The sequence below is a fragment of the Poeciliopsis prolifica genome, unplaced genomic scaffold, assembly GCF_027474105.1.
Source record: "Poeciliopsis prolifica strain line A6 unplaced genomic scaffold, Auburn_PproV2 SCAFFOLD036, whole genome shotgun sequence".
NCBI classification, from domain to species: Eukaryota; Metazoa; Chordata; class Actinopteri; order Cyprinodontiformes; family Poeciliidae; genus Poeciliopsis; species Poeciliopsis prolifica.
The window spans coordinates 472,187-494,508 of NW_026562411.1; the positions used below are offsets into that span (position 1 = coordinate 472,187).

At 41.9% G+C, this 22,322-nt stretch overlaps 1 protein-coding gene across 1 annotated transcript in view; it reads right to left on the reverse strand.

Annotated features, from left to right (window-relative positions):
- The window catches only part of LOC129374375 (collagen alpha-3(VI) chain-like), a 93,571-nt gene continuing 71,249 nt past the window's right edge, over positions 1-22,322 (reverse strand). Inside the window, 39 exon segments of the mRNA XM_055052751.1 lie at positions 1-554; positions 1,180-1,365; positions 1,642-1,695; positions 2,944-3,129; positions 3,556-3,615; positions 4,664-4,924; positions 5,759-5,814; positions 5,894-5,984; positions 6,068-6,769; positions 7,547-7,649; positions 7,723-8,216; positions 8,298-8,309; positions 8,393-8,429; positions 8,538-8,570; positions 11,273-11,335; positions 11,436-11,498; positions 11,585-11,620; positions 11,770-11,820; positions 12,729-12,791; positions 13,029-13,091; positions 13,175-13,237; positions 13,396-13,458; positions 13,531-13,566; positions 13,647-13,700; positions 13,777-13,842; positions 15,052-15,114; positions 15,198-15,251; positions 15,356-15,400; positions 15,479-15,505; positions 15,604-15,675; positions 15,759-15,812; positions 15,887-15,979; positions 16,068-16,213; positions 16,293-16,371; positions 16,460-16,794; positions 16,927-17,538; positions 18,637-19,233; positions 19,315-19,932; positions 21,541-22,152. Coding sequence (XP_054908726.1) covers positions 520-554; positions 1,180-1,365; positions 1,642-1,695; positions 2,944-3,129; positions 3,556-3,615; positions 4,664-4,924; positions 5,759-5,814; positions 5,894-5,984; positions 6,068-6,769; positions 7,547-7,649; positions 7,723-8,216; positions 8,298-8,309; positions 8,393-8,429; positions 8,538-8,570; positions 11,273-11,335; positions 11,436-11,498; positions 11,585-11,620; positions 11,770-11,820; positions 12,729-12,791; positions 13,029-13,091; positions 13,175-13,237; positions 13,396-13,458; positions 13,531-13,566; positions 13,647-13,700; positions 13,777-13,842; positions 15,052-15,114; positions 15,198-15,251; positions 15,356-15,400; positions 15,479-15,505; positions 15,604-15,675; positions 15,759-15,812; positions 15,887-15,979; positions 16,068-16,213; positions 16,293-16,371; positions 16,460-16,794; positions 16,927-17,538; positions 18,637-19,233; positions 19,315-19,932; positions 21,541-22,152 — 6,338 coding nt within the window. The 3' untranslated portion in view covers positions 1-519.

The following is a 22,322-nucleotide window of genomic DNA, read 5'->3' on the forward strand; positions in this document are numbered from 1 at the left end:
TTTATTACAAAGTCTACTTCATTTTATTTCCCCCAGACACAGACTGACAGGCAAACCTCATAAAAACCAAAAACCAGAGCGACGATACATTCTGTTAAAGTAGCAGGAAACGGATCTGGACGTGACTTTAACTGGACATCAGAGCGGCGGGATTCTGGGTGACGAACATGGCCGTAAAGAGCCGCACGGCGCTGCAGTGAAGAAACTCACGACTCCACAGGATCGAGACTCAAGTCCTCAAGATTCATTACAGATGGATCATAGAAACATTAAAACCTGTTTGACTTCATGGTTCAAGACAAACTGCTGCATTTATTCAACTCAGACGTTTAGCACCAATAGATGAAAGTTTTCACGCAGCAAACTGTCTTCCTTACATCTCGTTGTCAAACAGACTACTTCAGGAAGTTGAGGGGTCAAAGTTCATGTGTGTTGAGTCCAGTGCTGCCACCATTGCTTCAGCAAGACGTCCTTACAGTGCGGCCCTTTGCTTCTGCAGACGAGGTTGAGGCGCCACTCCTATGTTCTCACTGCAGCCAGGAGCCCCGGGTTCCCTGCTGGGAGGAAACCAGTCAGGTTATCTGGAAACGTAGCGCCGCAGTCTGGTGCTTTACTTAACATTAAATGTGTGAATTTGTCAAACATTGTTGAAATGAACATCATAAACACGGGATCTCTTTCAGAAATCCGCATGTTTTAATCATGAGAACCAGCAGGGGGCAGTGTAGCGCAGAGCTAAAACCTGAATGTAAAGTTATTAGAACTAAAGACGCCACGATGTGGAAATATCGGGTTGTTGTTTGTCGCAGACATGAAGTCATAAATACAGAGTTTTCTCACTTTTCCAGTTTGGTTGCAGTTTTTATAAATATTTTTTTGTGATATTAAACAGTTTCATGTGAATGAACAGTCAAAATAAATAAAATAATGTTTGTCTGCCCATGTATCCGGCTACAGTCCAGGCCTCCATTAATGGCTCATTATTAGTTTGAGCAATATTAATAGAAGCTAATGTTATATTTGCAACATAAATCTTGTATGCATGACACTGTTAAAGTAACATAAAACACTGATCTCTGTCACTCATCTGTACGCACTAGTGACAGATGAGTGATGCTTCATTCAGAGACTGGACCGGGTGAGACTGGACCGGGTGAGACTGGACCGGGTGACACGTACCTGCGGCTCCACACGCCTTCATGCACTGCTCAAATGTGTCAAAGCGGTTCTGGTTCCCGTCGCAGCCGCCGTACCAGAAGCGGCTGCAGCTCCTGCTATCGGCATCAAAATGCCACTTCAGAACAAACTTTGCACATTTTCCTTCTTCTTTGGGAAGCTGACAAATGTCCACAGACGTAATGGCAGCTGGAAGTGAAGAAGAAATGAGTAAAAACAAAGCAGCTTCACAGCCAGCGCAACATGGCCAGCTCTCCACCGATGGGAGATGAATCGTTTTAACTTCTGCTTCTGATGTTTGGTCATAAGAACAGAAACATTTTAGAGCACATGTTTACAAACAATCTGGCTGATAAAGCTGTAATTCAGTCTTGTTCCTGAGAAGATGAGTCATGTGGACTCTGGTTTTTCACTGTCTTTGGATGAATTAGTCTTAAAATGAATCCCGTTAATGAAAGTTCTCACCAGGAGCCGGGAGAATCTCCAGCTGCTCGGCTCGCTGCTCCTCAGGCTGCGGCGCTGCAGAGGCGACAGGAAAACATCAGCTGGTGATTCTCTGAATTCGGTGCATTTTGGGCTTCCAGATTCTAAAAATGGTGTTTCTGAACACTGCATCTATTGAAGGACACTTTGGACCTCCAAGAAAATGTCTCCCCACCTTATGCATGAAATCTTAAACATTATTTCTTTACTTTGGTTGCTTTAAGTTCAAGGGGACAATTTCATTCCTCTGAGTTTAACTCCATAACATAATTAAACCAATTATTTCAGTTCCTTTGAGATCACCTGTCTCTTGACTAAAATAACTAACTAGAAGTATATTTTATTTTATTGTGAATCATAATAATTAGACTGATAAGTAGAACATGGCAACTTGATGTCATGAATCCCGTTCATAAATCATGAAAATATACTTTCAAATAAATATTAAACCAGTTTTTTTATATTTTTGACCCATTCTGTAAACTTTGCAACAAATATTAGTTTAATATTTGGATGGATTGGTTTGTTAACTGGAGGAACATGATTAAAAAGGGCTATTTTATAAATAATTCATGTTCTTAAATTTCTTTCATTTAGGTTAAAGTATACCTAAAATTGTTTGTATTAGTAGAAATAACTTGCGGTTATTGGCTATTTGTATTTGTTTTATATTCAGTGAAAGCTCAACGTTGGTCCCTGGAGTCATGCTCATTTTTTTAACATCATTAAAAATTTTAATATTAGAAGATGAGATCTGAAATGCTACTGTAGCTAAAGTGCTTTTAGCTTGTGATATGAGCTATTATGGCAATATTTTATTAATTTATTTAATATTACATATTTCTTTTCAGACAATCTCTTAAAGATTTATAACTAAATGTTAGCTAGCTGCAAGCTCAAATTTAAAGATCAGAAAGTTACTTTTTAATTTATTTAAAAATTCTAGTCTTAAATTAGCATATAAACACAAAATATTTTTTTCAATTAAAAATCTGAAAAAGACGTCGACATGGTGATATTAACCCGATGCTAGCTATGCTAATGTTTCTTAGTGCTAACATTATCTTGAAAGGCTAATTTTGAGATTAGCATTACATTATTTGATTTGGTTCATTGATTTTGTTCAGCATTCACACCATTAAAAAACTTGAGGAATAATTTATTGAAAGACTTACAAAAGTTTGACCAAGAATTAATATTTAGTTTTTAAATATTGGACAAATTATTTAAGTTGAACCCAAATGGTCACTTTGTTTTGAAGGCATTCCTCTGGCCGCAACTCACCTGACCTCATGCAGTTTTTCAAGCAAAGTTCTTCTGAGTCGAACCTATTCTCATTTCCTGCACAACCTCCAAACCAGAACTCTGCACAGAACCCATTCTGTCTGTCAAAGAACCACTTAGCCTCAAAGTCTTTGCACGGCATTCCCGGGTCAAAGTCAAGTGAGCAGGGGTCAGCCAGGCCATTAGCTACAACATGCAACATGAAAATAATGGGAAACAGAAACACACACATGTGCAGAAGGACAGACAGGGAGAGAAAGCGTTTGTGTTACGATTAAATTTAAAACATGGAAGATAATGTGTGTTAAAATCAACTTTACTATGCAAGCAGTTTTTTTAGACATTCAGAAGTTTTTCCTACAAAAACAAGAACCTATGATCTCCAGGGCAGCTATGTTATCCAAAATGAAGACAGGAGAATGAAAGTGGATTAATTTGGAGTTTTCACAAGTGAACTGAAAAGTTAGTTATGACTACATCTGCTAAAATGTTAGTTTCTTTCGTAATTTAGAGGCTGTTTTTGGTCCAGGTCGTGAACCTCAGCAGCTGCTGGCTAAATTCACACTGGTTCTCATTGGATGGTTTTCCTGCTGTCTCTGCAGACCGGCTTACCAGGCTCTGGTTTGTCCAGCGGTGTAGTTTTTACAGTGCTGCTGCCAAGGCTGGCTGCTTCTGGGAGGAGAAAGAGGCTACAATGAAGCTTCAATAACAGACAAACTTTAGGAAACTTCAGGTAATTAATATGAAACTTCAGGAAAGATTCTTTTACAAGCGATTCTTTAGGTATGAAGCAGCGTTTGAAGATGATAAAAGTTTTAGTTTGATGATTCAATTACTTTAGACAAGAAATCTCATTTACTAAGCAGAAATTATAAGTATAAACAGAGTTCAGTCCGTTTTAATCAGGGGGGGAGAGTGGGTGGATTAAAACCAGACCGGACTTTGAACCTAGTCAAAGTCTGGTTCAGTTGGTGAGGTGTGAACACTAATTGACCTCTGACCTCTGGTCCTCCAGGTCTGGGTTCAGTTTGAATGTGAACGCCAAGCAGACCAGAGAGCGCTCCAAAAGCAGGAAGTGGACTACAGCGCAGTGCATTCTGGGTAAATCCAACCTAAGCTAACATGCTAGCCTAGCGCTAGAAGCAGAAATGGCTCGTGGTCTTCAGCCAAAGACTAAAGAGAAATCACTAAACTCTGACGCCTCCATCTTGGTTCATCTGGTGAAACAGGAAGTTGCTCTTAGCGTCTTCAGAGGTTTTAGTGTCGTTTCCTGCAGTGGTTCTTGGTCCAGCGCCCCCACAGGCCAGGAGGGGAGCAGGCTGGTTGGACTCAGAACCACAGCAGCTGGAGGTGGAGCAGAAATTCTGGTTCCAGAAGAACCGGGTCGACCGGACCGTCAACTCATAATCTTCTTTTTGCAGCTGAGTTATAGAATAAATGTCTTTAATTTGTTATTTAGGTTAGTCAAATGTCAGATTGTTTCTTTGAAACAAAATGATCCCCCAGTGGAACAAGAGAAGCAGCTTCCTCATTGTGGCGTTTGTTTGCGGATGTCGCTGATGCATCAGACTTATAAATGGACCAGAAATGTGCAAATACAAAAGTTATACAAAATGAAAATTTTAATGCATCAAAACTATAGCTAACGAATCAAAATTAGTCCCGGCCCTAACAAAGAAATGTGTGTGAGCAGTCGGTAGTGTGTGTTTGTTGAACTTACTGGTTGAGACGATGCCCTTCCGGGTGGAGACGGCCCGCCCCTCTGCTGTGTACGCCGTGACTACAGCGTGATACGTTTGAGAGCTTTCCACGTTGAACACGGCAATCTCTGAGCCTGAAACGTTGGTCTTCACCACCAGGCTGTGGTCCATCAGTCGGGTCACCACCACCTCAAAGTAGACCGGCAGTTTGGTTTCGGGGTTTCTCCAGCGCAGCGTGAAGCTGCTGGCGGTGACGTTGGAGACGTGTAGCTCATCAGCGTCTGGAGGGTGGAAACAAAACGTCAGAATAAAGGAAATCTACCTTGTTTTTTACATTAGGATACAAATACAAAAAGGTTCAATGCTGATACAAGTACTAGTAGTGCAACATTTCACTATAAAAATGTAAGTGTGGAAACAAGCTTTAAAATTAGCATGCTAACCCCATGCTAACATGCTGACCTCTCAGGTTGGATGTTTTCATGTTTTCATCAGCTACTTGAGTTTCATGACAGCCGCCTTTTAAACAAATTATTGTCATAAAATGCTTCCAATTTTCAAAACCCGGACTTTGGTCAACATATTCGTACAACTTTAAAATAAAAAAATGCGGCAGAATCAGAAACTGAGGACTTTACTGTTCGCGAGTCTCATATCTGGAAGGAGAAACCGACATCTTAATGTTACCATTAGCTTTGACTAATTTTTCATGTGTTACTAATTCTTTTGTATTTTGTGGTTTAGCATTTGCTTCTGACAATTTCTGCTCATGTTTTTATATGTTTAGCGGCTTAGCGATAGCAGAGCTAATATTTAGTAAATCAGTGTTAAGTGAAGCTAACTTTTTGATTAGATTTTGGTACTGGCAGAAGCTACTGCCAATTTTAGTGCAAAAATAAATCCTCCGTTACAACCCTGTCAACCATTTTGAAAAATGGAAACACAAAGTCGAGAAAATATATATCATCTATGGTTCAAAATGTGTTTAATTTGACATAAAACACATTCATCCAATTGGCGATTTTAGTGTAAAAACTCATTTTCCATGACAACCACGGCGGCCATCTTGGATAATTAAAAGAAATATCAGTAAATATGAAGTTTGTGCGTCTTACTATGAGGTTTTCTTTCATGAACTGTTTGGTGGCCGTCATGATGCTTCTGGTGTTTCCTAGGGAATAAACATTGGTGAAAACGGCGATTAAAGACAGGCTAACGCTGGGAACTAATGCAGAGATTTTCTGGCTCACTCTTGGTGGGGGGAAGGTGGCAGAGGGGTCTTCAGCGGCTGGTCGCTCTGCGTCCACTGACAGTTTTTAGATTGTTCAGGTCGGTTTTCAACTACAAAGCAGAGAAGATGTCATGAATTTCGTGCTGGAGAAGGATTGTGAAACAAGCTGCCGAGGAAAATCGGATGGACTCACAGCTGATATACTTAGCAAACAGTTGGCCAAACGTCTGGATGTGTTTGTCATAAAAGTGGGAAATGAGGTCGAGGCGTTTGAAGAAGACATCAGAGGGCTCGCTCGCCATGCGTGACAGGACGTGAGCGTCCCTGGGCCCCACCGACTCGCCCACGCCGAAGATCACCAGGAAGTATCCTCTGCATTTGACCTCGTTGGCGATGCGGACCAGCTGCTCCTCGTCCGCCTCCACGCTGCCGGTCACAAACAGCACGATCACCTTCCTGTCGCGCTGCAGCGGCGCCTTCTCAAACACCTGATCCACGGTGGCCTCGATGGCCGCCGGCAGGGCGCGGCCGCCCTCCAGCTGCTCCGTCTTGTCCAGCAGGAACCGGACGACGGCCTGAGCCGAGGCGTGATCGGTCAGGCCCAGGTCCACGCGAATGGGTTGGCCGGTCCGGTTGTGGATGAACTCGTAGGGAGCCTGTTGAACGACAGACACTCGGGCGTGATGGACAGAGGCGGTGGGATCCGAAGACACGTGTAGAGCCTCTACGATGTGAGCGATGTATCGTTTGATCTCGATGAAAAAGGACGGGAAGGTCGACTCGGAGCTGTCTATGACGAACGCCATGTCGATGTCCACGTCAGACGTCAGAGATCGCCGATCGCGGCTGGCTGACGGAGGCAGATAGTCACAAAGCTGGTCTGGAGAGCAGGAATCTAGAAAAGACAAAGTATTATTACTAATGATGTAGATACATCAAACTAAACACAACTCTGTTGTTTCAGTCTGGCTGGAGGAAATGTCTGAATCAATCTGACCGATATGCAGACTGGTCAGGGATCTGCTCTGATGAGACGGATGAATCTCGAGGTTGTGAGTGTGAAACATTAATTAGAAACGCTGGCTCACACGGCACCATTCAAACTTTTGTTTTCAAAGCAGGAGAGAGCAATTAAACATTGCAGATATAACAGATTTGGTTTTACAGTGTGATTGGAGCAACACAAAGGATTTCACTCCAGATGGTTCAGATCAAACAAACATTGCCCACAGCTAATGGAGTATATTTAACAGAAAATGTCTGTTGATTTGTCTTCAGCATTTTGGATTCCTGTCCAGGTTTGCTTTCTGACTGGACCACCAAACGAACCCGGCGCGAGCCAACATCACGCCGGATGGGTTTGAACTGAGGTTTCATCTCCAACTTTAGCACCACCTAACTCTTCTTTGTTTCTACATTTTCTTTTCACAAAATTTACTTAAAAATGAAGAGGCCACATCTTTGAACAATTTTCTGACGCTTTGACATTTTTCTCCAAAATGGTCACTAAGAAATTAATGGATGAAATAAAAAGCTAATCTCTTTCATTTCCATGTAATTTCCTGTGCATATAAATAATCAAATACTTTATGTCAAAAGTTTTTCTCCCAAATAAAATGCAGTGAACATGTATTTTGCGTCCCAGTTTAACTCTGAGCCGGAAGCGTCTCACCATAGCAGACGTGGCAGCTCAAGATCTTTTGGAAGACCGACTTGTACTGGGAGCTTCCTGGGGAGGGAAGGACGATGACCTGGGCCAGCGCCGTGTTGTTGACCTGGTTTAAAGGAGAATGACTGAGATGAGCTGCTTTCACAGGACCGCCCATCATTTTTCTGGCTGGGTCGTACCTGAACGGCCCGGCTCAGCTCTCTGCTCTCGCTGTTCACCAACAGTAGCGTGGCGATTCCGGCATCGTGAAGACGAAGGGCGGCGTTGGTGATTCTCTGGGTCTGCCTGACACGATGACCAACGAAGAAGACTGCGACCTTCCTCATCAGGAAACCGCTGCGTACTCTCTTGAAGGTGTTCTGGGCCACGAAGCTCATGGCCGTGTCCAGACTGGCCTCCTTACTGGACCGCGGTTTCTGCAGCACCTCGATGTGTTCCACCAGCGATCGCTTCTTCATGGAGTCGGCGAACCGGAACTCGGTGATCACCTCGTTGTTGTACAAGGTGAGAGCGACGCGAGCTCCTCTCGGACAGTTGCTCTCGGCGATGGTGATGTTCCTGACCAGGAGGGCGGCCGTGTCCCGCATGTTGTTGAAGACCTGGCGGTCCACGCCCTGCGAGACGTCCAATGCGAAGGCCAGCTCGGTGGGGTACAGCGGACATTCCTGCTTACCTAAAACCAAAGACACCCGTTTCTCTGGAGAAACACGCCGCCTGACTCATTTCCTGCAATTCAGCAATCCTCTATACTCACCATAACAGCAAGCTGGGAGAGAAAAGAAAAGAGTGAGAAACTGACTGTAAAGAACAAAAACGCATGCAGAGGTAAAAAAAACGAAGAAAACTTACGACAGTTATCTCTGATCTTCTTGACCAGGTCACATTGCTGAAACGGATAAGAAATGATTAGAAAACTAAAAGTGAACTAAATAGAGGCAGAGGAAAGTTTGATTTATTAGCTCGGTATAATTTATTTGATGAAATGGAGACATACCACAACACCTGGTCCTCTGGGTCCTTTGGCCCCCTGTGAAGCAAAAACAAGTCGATCAAATCGCAACCTGACTTTACAACAGGATCATTTCCACAAATGTTTTTATCTCCATGTTCCCACATTAGAGCAGCAGCTCCTGCTCCATCAACCAAGGCTTTGAACTTTAGCTAAAAATGCTAAAAAAACCATCAACATTTTAATTATAGACACAACAAATTTAGGTTTTAGCAGTTTTTAAGTTTTTTTCATAGAATAATATCATTGAATTTCCACAACACTGACACAAAAATTTATTTTACGTTTATGTTTCTTGTTAGTTTGGAAAATTGAACTAATGTCCATCCTCTTGGAAAAACCTAAAACTATAATGAAGCAGTGGTTCTTAAAAATAAGAACTTTCCTGTAGAAGATGTTGACAAAAAATCAAAAGGTCATGTGTTTCAGATTAGGTCAGATTAAAATTATTTAGTTCATTGAAATTACAAGAGGATGGTTTTGTTTGATGAACTTAAGTGTTTTTAATTTTGTTTGATTCAAATAAAATGTGTTGTTAATTTACACTGCTCAAAAAAATTAAGGCAACACTCAAATGACACATCCTAGAACTGAATGAATGAAATAAATATGAAAATAATTTCCACCTGTTGTCTATTCCATTTGCACAACAGCAGGTGATATTGATTGTCAATCAGTGTTGCTTTCTAAGTGGACAGTTTGATTGACTTGCAGTTATATTGTGTTGTTTGAGTGTTCCCTTTATTTTTTGGAGCAGTGTATTTATATTGACAACACATTTGTCAATAATGTGTTGGGATGTGTTATAATTGACTTTATTATATTGACCATAAGAAAGTCAATATAAAACCAGAATTGATTATTATCATGAATAAAGTAGCAATTTTAAGAGAACCAAAACGCCTTGTGTGTTCAAATGAAGAATGTTGAGCTGCTTTGATCCAACATGTCCGCCAGTCAGTTTGCCAAAATCTAAGAGTTTAAGTTTCATTGTAATAAATCTTATCTGCATATCAGCTGTCCCGTTTTCTCTCCGCTTGGCTCCTACGTCTCTCTCGCCTTGACAGTCGCGTCATGACGACATTTTTTAACTTTATTTAGTCCAATGAACAACAATACAATTGTATTGTGAACATAACACAATAAGACAATAATAATACTTGACCAGGGGGAGCATCAGATAAAGCATAAAGATAAAAGTCCAAGTTGATTCAAGAACATATTGTTGATTTTGCTCTTTGGTTGGTTGAGGATCGAATTGTTAATAAATAATGTTTAAGTTTGTTTTTTTCTTCAAATATGTGCATTTATGGGTGAAATTTAGCCTTAATAATTATTAAATTGATAAGGAAACTTTTCACATTCGTTCCTCCATTTTGTTGAAATATGAACAAGACATTTTTCCAATATAACTGAAATCCTGCTGATATTTTGGAATCAATAAAGTTACAAAAATGTTTCCAAAATACTTTAGAACGAGGACAAAACCAGAACAAATGATTCTGGGCAAACGTCACATTACTTCACATCAATGTTAGAGTTGAATTTCTTTAGATAAACTTTAACGGGGAAGATTCTGGGAACGACTTTAAAAGAAACTTCTTTTACCTTGTTAGTGAGAAGAAAGTGATTATTGAGCAGCCAGATTAATTTCCAGGACAAAGTGATACGAAAGACATTTCAATGATGTTCAGGAACAGAGGTCACGACCTCCAGAAACAGGGATCTGATCCACTTATTATTGTGAGGAGGAAACAATAAGACATTCTGCCAACAGGAGAATGTTTGGCAGATCGAACTGGAGACTGATAATCGACTCTCGGCTTCTGTCTGAATCACATCTTTGTAGATCCAAGAACTTTGGCATATTCCCCAGGAGAGACAGGAAAACTGAATTTATAAAGAAATTAACTCAACAACAGACCATCACTGTTAAACAACTGGTCGTTGTTGAGTTAATTTCTTTATAAATTCAGTTTTCCTGTATTCTCAAGTCTAAAACTTGGCTGGTGTGACGTAAGCAGATAGTGACACGGCACCGACACAGGACGCTAACGTTAGCATCCACAGGTATTCATTGTGAAGCTCCTTATTACCTGCTGTTGTCAAACCCAACTTGTGACCATGTGCTGTGGTGCACTTTGGTGAGAATAAAGCAGAATTTGCCCTGAGATAACCTTGATGCGCTACATGGTTAGCATCACGGTTAGCATCATGGTTAGCCTAAGCCGATGGTGATCATGTTACTGTTGGGGTTAGGGTTCTGACATTTTCAAACTAAACATTGGCTGCTCCTTTGCTTTATGGTTGAAGCTCCCTCTGATTTAAATATTTTTATTGATTCATGTCAACACATCTTGAAATGATGACGTTAACAATACTTCACCTTGAGATAAAGACAGTGCCACATTCAAAATCCAGGTCAAAGTTTACAGTGCTGATGCTGCCCTGTTTGTGGCACCATATAAAATATCTATTTATGCTACTCTTGCTGAATATTGAGGAGGACTGAGATAGTTTTTTCTGAACTTTTTCTAAATTTCCTCTTTGCTATAGCATTCAAATCACCTGGAATATAAATCAACAATGGGCATCAAGCAGTGTGAAGGCGAAACGCCCTAAAGCATCCAACTGGTCCCATGAGACGGCAATGCTGTAAGATTTGACATCTGGATGATGTCATTAGATTTTTGGGAAGTTTAGGGGTTTAAAATGCTCACATAGGGTCCAGGATATCCAACTTCTCCCTTCTGTCCAGGTGATCCAACATCCCCGGAGACGCCCTGGAACGAGTCGGCATGAAGTCAGGATGTGTGCAAGGTGATTTCCTTCCACTGCTGCAAAGATTTCTTAGTGCAAAATAGAAAAGGAATGTGAAGGTACTCTTTGTCCACGGTTCCCTCTGGGTCCGGGTCCTCCACGGGGTCCAGGGTCTCCGGCTGCACCCTGAAACCATCAAACTCATCAGACATCCTGCAAACGATCCAGAGTGTGACCCGGAAACGTGACCTGGAAACGTGACCTCGGCTGACCTTGAGTCCCGGGAATCCTGGGAAACCATCATCACCCTTTAAAGAAGAGCAGATGGTATGAAATAATTACACTTACGTCACCATGAAGCAGTGAGTAGCCAAACACATAAAATCAATTGATCAAAATGTCGACCAGAACCAGAACTAGAACCATCAAACATGTTGTGTCCTGAACAATCACTTGCCTTCCTTCCTTTTTCTCCCTTCGAACCGATTCCATCTCTGCCATCTTGACCCTGAACAGAAAATAGAAACAAACTGCTGTGACCTTGAAACACAGAGGCTTTCTGGTTTCCTTGTTTTCAAGCCTCTTCAGTTTTATGTCAATGAAAATACCTTATATTTACTATATATTTATAAAAAAGAAATGTCATGATTTTAAATGACAAAAGATGCAATTGAAAATATTTTTATCCTTAAAAATAGTTTGCCTGTTTGCTTGATGCTTTCCAAACTGTTTGTTGATCTTTAATAACAGTTTTTTAAGGGGAGTTATGTAAACATATTGATCTTTAAAGTGTTAAATTCCTTTAAGTATGATCTCTTAGTCACAGTTTTCATATTTCCGTAAACCTTTCAAGATGAAGTTGTTTGAAAATAATTTGCAAAGAGTGAAAAAAAAGATTTTTTCTATTTGTCACAGGAAATAAATATGCATCATAATCATGTTACTGTGCATGTCTGTCACACGGGGGTCGCAATAGTTACAAAAATATATGGCTAAGACTTTTGCACATTAATTTCGACAAATTTCATTGATTTGAATGCATTAAAAAAGATCCAAACACAATTTTTGCATCTTTTACTCATTCATGTGTTTCTGATGCAAACACGAAGTAGCGGCTCGGCCCACCAGGGGTTAATTTCTGCTTCTAAACTGATCTAGCAGTTAGCCTGTCAGCAAAGCTGTGCTAGCTTAAAATAGCATCTCAATGCTAAACATGTAGCAGCTAACGCTACGTTTCTAAAGAAGCTCCATGATCCGCAGCTGGAAACACAAATGACTGGCAGTTTCACGGCTGCGAGTTTTAAGAGGTCAAGCAATAAAAATTTCTGAACTGCTGAAAGCATGAAAAGAGAAAATAATTAAAATGTGCGCATAATAAATATGTTTCTGTGAAAGAAGTTAAGATTTCATCCTCACAGGCTCTCCGTGGGGGCCAACCGGTCCAATCACACCCTTGGGTCCCGGTTCTCCCGGTTCTCCCTACAAGAGAGCATGAGAACCAGACACAGGGAATGAGGATAGGAGTATTTTTTGAGAAAATGCCAGAGTAATGAATCATGAGGGGAGTGTTTCTGTGGGCTGTAAGGTTCGCTTCCACAGATTTAATCAGGCTCATGCGGCTGGAGCTCAGCCTCTCTGTGTGCCGTCGTGTGAAGCAGCTTGGTTCTCCAAACAGTCTCAAAATGAAACTTGACACTCGTCGCATTCACTCCCTACCTTGCGACCCAGAGGTCCTCTTCTTCCGTTTTCTCCGTTTGGACCAGGATTACCTCCAGGACCCTAAACGGTGAAACGTCGGGACATTTTGGGTTAGGTGTCCAACACGACCTCAGGCACAGAAGAGCTGAGTTTGGTTGGCTTACTCTGGGTCCTGGGTTCCCATCTTCCCCTTTGGGTCCTCGTGTACCGACTGGTCCAGCTGCACCCTGGGAAAAGACAGGGCAAGTCTTTACGTTGTTCATTCATCTTATCAGCTAATGAATGAAGTCAGCTATAGTCACACACAAGTTTGTTTGGATTTGCTGGGATCCAATGAAAACAAGGAAATTGTGAAATGTGATGGAAGTGAAAGGACTAAACTCACTCTGGAGCCTGCGATCCCAGGCTGTCCGGCCTGGCCTCTGTCTCCAGGAAGCCCGCGGTTTCCCTTTAGATGAGCAGCACATTACTACCAGAGTTACTCAGACATTGGGATGCGATTCTTCACAGAGGAACTTACCGGCCGTCCTGGCTGACCTCTTCTGCCATCAAGTCCCTTAAAAAGCATAGGATACACTTAAGTCTAGGTTCACAAGAAGCCTGAGAACTTTGTAAGTGATTAAATGAGTTATTTACCCGTCTACCACGATCGCCAGGAGTTCCTTTCAACCCATCTTCACCAGGAACTCCCTGTCATTCGGGAACAGATATCTCTGTCACCATAATTACATCAACATCAACGGTACAGAAAAAGATTAGGCTGTACCGGCGGTCCAATATCACCGCGCTCTCCTTTAGGTCCTGGACTGTTGTTATCTCGTCCCCTCGTCCCCTAAAGAACAGACACAATTCCCTGAGTTTTACCTCCACTTAATGTTAAGAAAACTAAGTAAAGACCATGTTGATAAAAAAAATATCAGTGGAATATGATTACTCTCTCTTTAGTTTAAAAAGAACCCAAGAACAGAACCAGAGACATTTTCCTTCCACCCAAATGTCTGGCATTCAGAGAACAACAAGTTCCATTTCCAGTTGACACAGAGAAGAAGACAAACAGCTAAACATCCACCAGCCGAGTTTCCAGAAGACTTGGGATAGTTTTGCTGATGAGGCGAGGTTTCATCCACTGCTCTGTCAACTGGTGTTGGCAACGGTACGTGTTGTCTGGACACGTAGAAATGCAATTCTATCGAAGGCCGAACTGGAAAGCAGCCGATGGGTCATGTGAGGTAAATATTCACTGTCAGAACCCGACTCCAGTCTACTTGCCTAGTCAAAGTTCTGTTCAGTTGATGAGGTGTTGATGCTGGTCGACCTCTGACCTCTGGTCCTCCAGGTCTGGGCTCAGTTTGAATGTGATCACCAAGCGGACCAGAGATCGCTCCAAAAGCAGAAAGTGGACTACAGTGCAGGGCATTCTGGGTAAATCAAACCTAAGCTAACATGTTAGCCTAGCGCTAGCAGCAGCAATGGCTCCTGGTCTTCAGCCCAAGACTAAAGAGAAATCACTAAACTCTGACGCCTCCATCTTGGTTCATCTGGTGAAACAGGAAGTTGCTTCAGAGGTTTTAGTGTCGTTTCCTGCAGTGGTTGTTGGTGCAGCGCCCCCACAGGCCAGGGGAACAGGCTGGTTGGACTCAGAACCACAGCAGCTGGAGGTGGAGCAGATGATGGAGTTCTGGTTCTAGTAGAACCGGGTCGACCGGACCGTCAGGAGGAAAAGTGCCTCATTCTGTAAATGTGCTTTTATTTATCTTTAAGGGTTTCTTTGGGTTGGGCCCAAAAACTCCTTTACAAAACTGACAAAGTTTTTTGGAGTTTTGCCGTCTCCGACCTTTTCTCGTCCAATTCCTCAAAATGTGGATGAAGAAAAGTCAATGGAAACATGGCTGTAGTTGGGGGTTAGAAGTGACCAATTAATCTGACATTTGTGTTTTGGACTGTGGGAGGACGCTAGAGTAGTTTGCAGACAAGGTGAGGACATGAGACAGTTTCATTCCCCAGGAGTTATTCAAACAAAGCTAAATGTTATAATACGCACAGGGTCTCCTCTGATTCCCATTTGTCCGATGTCGCCTGCTTGACCTTTGGCTCCTTTAGCACCCTAAAAATAATCAAACAATGTTTTTTTTAGCCATTTTTTAAATGCATCAGAGGAAACAAATGAAAATGTGTGATGTTTCTTACTCTCCTGCCAGGGTTTCCTCTGTCACCTGGAGGTCCAGCAACTCCACTTTTCCCCTGCAAAGATGTTAAACACCATTAAGCCAAGCATTGAGAGAAAAACAGAGAACTGAAAACACGACATAATGCAACTGATTCATTATGTCAGAAAAAAACCTCACTTCTTCTCCATTGATGCCATCAAGTCCAAGTTCTCCTAATTCACCCTAAAGCAAAATTACATGCTTAGAGAGATGAATATATTATATCACATGTTTTTTATTACTTAGGAAGGTTACACTCACCTTTTCTCCTGAGAACCCACGAGCTCCCTGGAAAGAAAATTTGTAGATTTGAATCACTGTTGCAGTAATTTAATTAAAACGTATCCCTTTATTCAGCCGAAAGGTGAAAAAATTATTCCAATGACCTTGACACCTCTCTGTCCAGGACATCCCTGGAAGCCCTGAGTACCGTTGACACCCGGCGGACCTCTTTCTCCCTGGGATTAGAAGAAATGGAAACTGAATACACAAACATTAAAGATGTAACAGGTGTCTGATGGAAGAAGACATTTGGACTCACTGGTCCACCCTCGTCACCAGGATGTCCAGGGCTTCCTGGTAATCCTGGACTTCCCTGCAGCAGAGCAATGAAAGTGTTAGGAAGCTAACCCATGGTTACAGAAATATGCCGTTGTCCAGTTAAGGTACCTTGATCCCGGGCAGGCCCACGCCCCCTCGGTCTCCTCGGTTCCCAGTACATTTGCATGGAACGCCACAGCACTCCCTCTCTGCAATGTTGTCCTAAGGAGGGGAAGAAAAGTATTTTTCAAGACCTCTAAGGAAAATTAACCTCCAGAAAAGACGATGGTTGGGTTTTATCTGTACTCACCAGTTCCTCCAGGAGTTCATAGTCCAGGTCCATAACGTTGAGTTTTAAGGGCCTTGTGTATCGAAAGCCGCGGCCAAATTCCAACAGCAACGCCTCTTCAAACTGCTCCACCCGCTCCAGCCCCACCAGAATGAAACTGTTCACTCCTGATTGAGGTTGTACAGAAACATCCTGTTAAAAAATGGTTGGATGGTAGTCAGGCTGTCTCCTGTGAGATCTCCGCACCCGACTGACGAAGCTCCTCAACTCGTCTCTTCATTTCAGGGTATGGAGCATCGAGACCGTCCGTCAGGTGGATGATGACCTTTAGGTTCAAAGTGGAAACAATGATCAGTTTTTGATTTAACAACAAACAACTCTGCAAGTCATTTCCAAGTGTTTGAGGAACCAACCTTGATGGTGTCGGATTGTCTGCTTCGGAACCGGTTCATGTAGGCTTGGATGGTCTGAGCGTTCAGGAAGAAGGGGCCCTGACTCCGCAGGCCTCTGAAGGCCTCCATCAGCTCATCAGGGTTGACCTGGAAGTCGATCTGGACCGGCTTGGAGGCAGAGTCCAAGGCCAATATGCCCACCTGAATGGAGGGGTTCTGCCCTCCAGAGCAACTGATGGGGGCCATTTTGGAAATTCTTTGCAGGATGGCGTTCATCTTGCTCTGAATGTTACTTTGAGTGCTGAAGATGTTCTGACCAGACACATCAAAGCCAACTACCACCTCAACATTGCAGGCTGTAAAACAACATTATTGTACTTTAGATACTTTATCAAAAACATTGAAATTCTAATCTGAAAAGCAAATTTTAGGTTTAACAGCTCTATAAAGTAAAGTTAGTTATGGAAGCCAAAATAATTTTCTCTCACGTTTTGCTGCTTGTTGTGTATCAATGCAAGGTTTCCCCTTCACTTCATCGTCCAAAGCCTCCAGGATTTGTTCATTCAGCTCTGACAGCTCCTGGAAGGTCTGAGCTCGGGCCGCGGTGGACGACTGACTCGCAAGGTTTTCCAGCTCATCCTGAATGTCGCCCACTCCAACAGCAAAGATCCTTACGCCTCTCTTCTTCAGGCCCAGCGCGGCCGTCTTCCCGTCATCCTGTGAGCGACCTCCTGTGACGAGCATGAGGATCTGAGGGGTACCTTCATCTTTCCTGCTGCCTCTCTGCTTGGTAAAATGGACGTCTTGCACGTGGCGAATGGCGTCGCCGGTCATGATTCTGCGTCCGCCTTTGTATTCTATCTTGCCGATAGCTTCGATGACGTCGTCCCTGTTGCTATAGGTGTTGAGGAAAAAGGCGTCGCTCACATCTGTGGCATACTGCGCAAGGCCGATTCGCAGGTTGTCTCTCTCGCTGTAGAACAGATCAATAAGATTCATGATGAAGTCCCTGACGTCGTTGAAGTTGCTCTGGCCCAGGTTGATGGATCCATCCATGAGGAAAACTATGTCAGCCTTTTTGGATTGAGGCAGATCTTCCGCTAAAAGGAAACAAACATGTAGCAAAGACTCAGAACATATGAGGTGAAACAGGGAGCGTATCCAAGTCTTTGCTGTTGTTTACATTTCTGTTTTGACTCAAACCAAAAAACAGAAGATATTATTTACACTTATGCTTTTGCTACAGTTTAAAATAAGTTTGACTTTGTTTTTCAGGTGAATCTCATCTTTTGACTACATAAAAACTAGAAATGCCCAGAATAACAAAAGATAAAAATCTACTCAGAAATGGTAAAATATTTAAATAATTAGCTATTTTATTATTAAGAGACAATAAAATGTATTTTGTTGTGCTACAATGTAATCATGTCCATGTTTTAGATGTACAAGGATTAATTAGTCAAAACAACTAAATGATACAGAAATCAGATTAATGCTGCCAGTAAACATCTTCACCAGAAATTAGGGAAGTAATTCTGGACAGAGATTCAAACATGATGGTCATGATGAGAAACACTTTACCCAGAATGCATCGGTGTAAAACACCTGAGCGGTTCCTGTGCTGCAGCTATTATCTACACATCAACCCTTAAATCTGCAGTGCCTGAAAAGATTTTTCCTTTTGATTGGATGAATGCTTTTTATTCTAATGGTTGGAAACTCAGAATCTTGATCCAGTCGGCCAGATTTATAATTTTTGACCAACTTGCTATTAAATGTCTTGCTTTGTGTTTAGGATAAAATTAAACTGAATTTATTTCTGTCTGATTATAGAAAATGTGGAAGAAAATAATTGTTTGCTTCTTTGAGATGACATTTATAGTGAATTAGAGCTATGTAAATAATCTGGATTACTTTAGGCTCATTTATAAAGAGACATTATAATAAAGAATTTATTTAGAATAATGTTAATTATTAAAAGTGTCCTATCTCAGCTTCTGTGCAGAACAAAATAATCTACATTTTTATGAATAAGTGCCGTGCACTTGACTCACTTTACTTTTTGAAGTTGTACTAACTTCCAAACTACTTTTGTACACTTGGCTATTATCTATTTTTGTTATTTTTCTTTGTTTTTAGGCCATATTTTTGGTTCGAATCTGTCCCATAGGTGCACACGTTAAAGTTATCTGACTTACTTGGATAAACATATGTGGGGAAATCCGTCCCTGTGGAGCCTCTCAGTCTGGAAATAATCTTGTCTTTTGTTGTCGATAAGTTGGGGAATGTAGGCACTGTAACAACGTCTTCTGACGACGTGGCAATTTGTCTTAGTTGAGATGTGTCAGCGTTGCCAGCCCCAACACCAATGCAGTTCACCCGCTTGTTCTTCAGCAGTGGTCCAGAGATAGAAACCGGTTGGGAGGACGGTCCTCCTGTGAGAACCACGAGATGCTGGGAGGCGTCAGACAGACGAACGCCAGCCGATGGTTTGACCTCGTTCTCTAAGACATGATCGATGGCATTGGCCAGCTGAGAGGAGCGTCCGCCCATCTGACGAAGGCGTCTGACAGCAGACAGCACAGCCTGCTTGTTGTTGTGGGTGTTGAGTGAGAACTCAGTTTTCGCTCTGTCTGCGTATTGGACAACAGCAATCCGAACTTTATCAGGCTGCACATCAAGCTGTTGGACAATGCTGACGATAAGGTCTCGGATATGGACAATCCCACTGGGGCCTGTGGTGTCTGAGCCGTCAATGAGGAAGATGATGTCCTTTTTCCCAAGATCTAGGGTGGCTGCAAAGTAAACAAGAATGTGACAAAACATAAATTCCAGCAGGTTACCACTAACAGTAAAGTAAAAATAAAATTTCTTACTTATATCCACTGTTGGAATGTAACTGCTGATAATGTCAGAGGTGGATATTGTTTGGACTGAACTAATGAGTTGTGGCTCCACTCTCGGAAAGTCTTGAAAACTGTCAACGGAGTAGACGAGCTCTGGCTTTAAGGAAATCTGTCTCAGCTCATTTACATCTGCGTTCCTCGAACCAATGGCAAGGGGGGCAACCTGATTTCTCTTTAGCTGGTTGGCTTGTGTGGACACATCGTCTGAAGACCTGCCGCCTGTGACCAGAATGAGGAGCTGAGGCACGCCTTCCTCGATGCGGCTTCCTGCAGATCTCTGGTAGATGTTCCTGGAGACCCATTCGAGAGCCCGGCCCGTGTTGAGGCGATTTCCACCGCTGCTTCTGAGTTTCCCCACAGCCTGCCGGACCTCAGCTTTGGTGGAGTGTTCGTTGAGGAGGAATTCTGGCTTTGGATCGTCGCTGTACTGTACCACTGAGACTCTGACCCTGTCCAGTCCTACATCCAGCTGCTCCACAACTCTTCTTATCATGTCACGGATGGACGGGAACTCACTACGTGTTGCAGAAGAGCCATCAATCAGAAAGACAACATCCCTCTTATCTCCTGTTGCCGGTGGTGTGAATACTGTTCAGATACAAGCAAAATAAAACACTACGATTAAGGATCATAGCAATTAAGGATCAGTAAAGGATCGTACATCCCTTACTGGGATATACGATTAAAAACATGGGGCATGTAGAAACCCTAATCTATGTCAGTTGTAAACAGAAAGAGACCAACAAGACCGTTAAGGTATTTATACAAATGATTGAAACGCATTAAACTCTTTTGGTTTGACCATTGTAGGAACCAAAGTTTTTTCTGTGTTTTCAAATTTCTGTACCTTAAAATCAGGATTTCCCCTCCAGTGGCCCACTGTGTTATCTTAAAAAATATTCATAGGAAATTCGAACATTTGACTTGGTCACTATGTGCTTTGGGAAGACATTATGGACAGTACAACCATAAAGCGTCTTAAAAAGATACACACAATGAAAGACAATTCAAATATGGTGCATCACTTTGTGCTCTCCAGTTTACATCCAGATTGAGTAGATTTTAAAACAAGATATGTAATCTTAAACTATATCCTAATATCTAATGCTGGTCAGATTCAAGTACAAAATAAGTTAAAATATTACTTAAAACAAACAGCAAATATTAAATATTTGTAGGCTCAACTACAAATTCCTAGAGTAAGAAATTAAAGAATAAAGTATTGTATTAATAAGGACTGCAGCCTAGTGCTGCGTTTTGATCTACTGGTTGTGATTGGTTACTAGTCAAAGTCAATGCAGTATTTACTAGAAAAACTCTGAACAAATGAAAAGAAAATGGTTTGTGTTTGACCATTTCATTGACCATATTTTCCAGACTATTAAGTCACTCTGGAGTATAAGTCGCTCCAGCCATAAAATGCATAACAAAGAAGAAAAATACATTTGTAAGTTGCACCGCCATATAAGTTACATTTTTGAGGGAAATTTATTTGATAAAATCCAACACCAAGAACAGACATGTCATCTTGAAATGCAATAAAAATAGAATAGAGTTAACGACAGGCTGAATAATTGTACGGTATGCTGATGTTACATGACAAACAGTCCGGAAAATATGGTACATACTTTTCTAAAAGGTTTATTGTGAAAATACTCAGTCGCATCCATTCAGTTATTTACTCAGGCTCACATTCCTTTATTCACTTAATTAATCTACATTTTTTATGTTGTAATGTTGCTCTTTCTATGCTGTATATTATTCTTTTGTGTTATATATTTAATATTTTTATCTTTGTGTTAATTTACACGTTTTGATCATCAGTTGCTTTTCTGCTGTTGCAATGCTTTAAACATCATTAACTTGGAAGGAACTCGAGCCATAAATATACTTTTAAAGCTTTGCCAGCACTCAACCTAAAACTGCGTATTCACAAATTATCAGCACTCCCCCTAACGTCAACACCAAATCATCTGCAGCTGTTCTAACTGTGGATGTGTCAGATGTTTCCTGGCTAAGAACAGGAAGTTCACCTTTAGAAATGGCCTGACTGTCTCAGGATGTTGCAGCACTGTTTTAGGGATACTAAAGCTTGTTGTAATCCTGGTAAGTAGGTAAGTAAACTTTATTAGTACAGCGTCCTTCAGAGCTAAAAACTATAGAGATTTAAAGAGAAAAGAAATAAAGACAATTCACCTTCATATGTTGGGAATCGAGGTCTCAAACTTGCAATATCCTCGTCTGATAACTCTGTTATTGTGTTGATGAGATTTTCTTGGACTGTGTACAAGCCGGGGAGGTCATCAACAGTAAAGGAGAAATTTGGGACATATGACAATACATTTAGTTCTGTGGGGTTGATCTCCCTTGTGCCAATGCTGAATGAGATGACTCCAGATTGCTTGAGGGAAGAGGCTAGACGAGTGATATCATCTGTTGAGGGCCTACTGGACACAACAATAGTAAACTGCGGCACACCTTCTCGCCTCCTGCTACCTCGTGCTGGTATCATAACATTCTGACTGAGAAACTGCAACGCTTGGCCAAGGTTCCGCTGTCTTCCTCCAAGCTGTCTCATTTCCCTGATGCCGTTTAGGACGCCTTCTTTGGTTGTATAGGTATTGAGATGCATGTCAGCCTTGGCAGAGTCACCATACTGGACAACACCAATTCGGATCTTGTTTTCCCCCACGTTGAGACTCTCGACCACTCTGCGGATGAACTCTTGGATGATAGCAAATTCTCGCCCAACACCATCCGATCCATCAATGAGGAAGACAATGTCTTTTCTTGGGCCTTGCGATTCCGCTGTAAGAAAAACAAAATGACAATGAATTAGTATAAATTAAAAGTGATCTTAAGTGAGGGATCAAAATAACTTGATTTCAATGCTGTGGACCTCATTGAGATATTACTCAATAGGCCTTTTTGCACCACAGCCCTGGCTGTATTTAGACCGAGGTGGCGGCCCCAGAGGC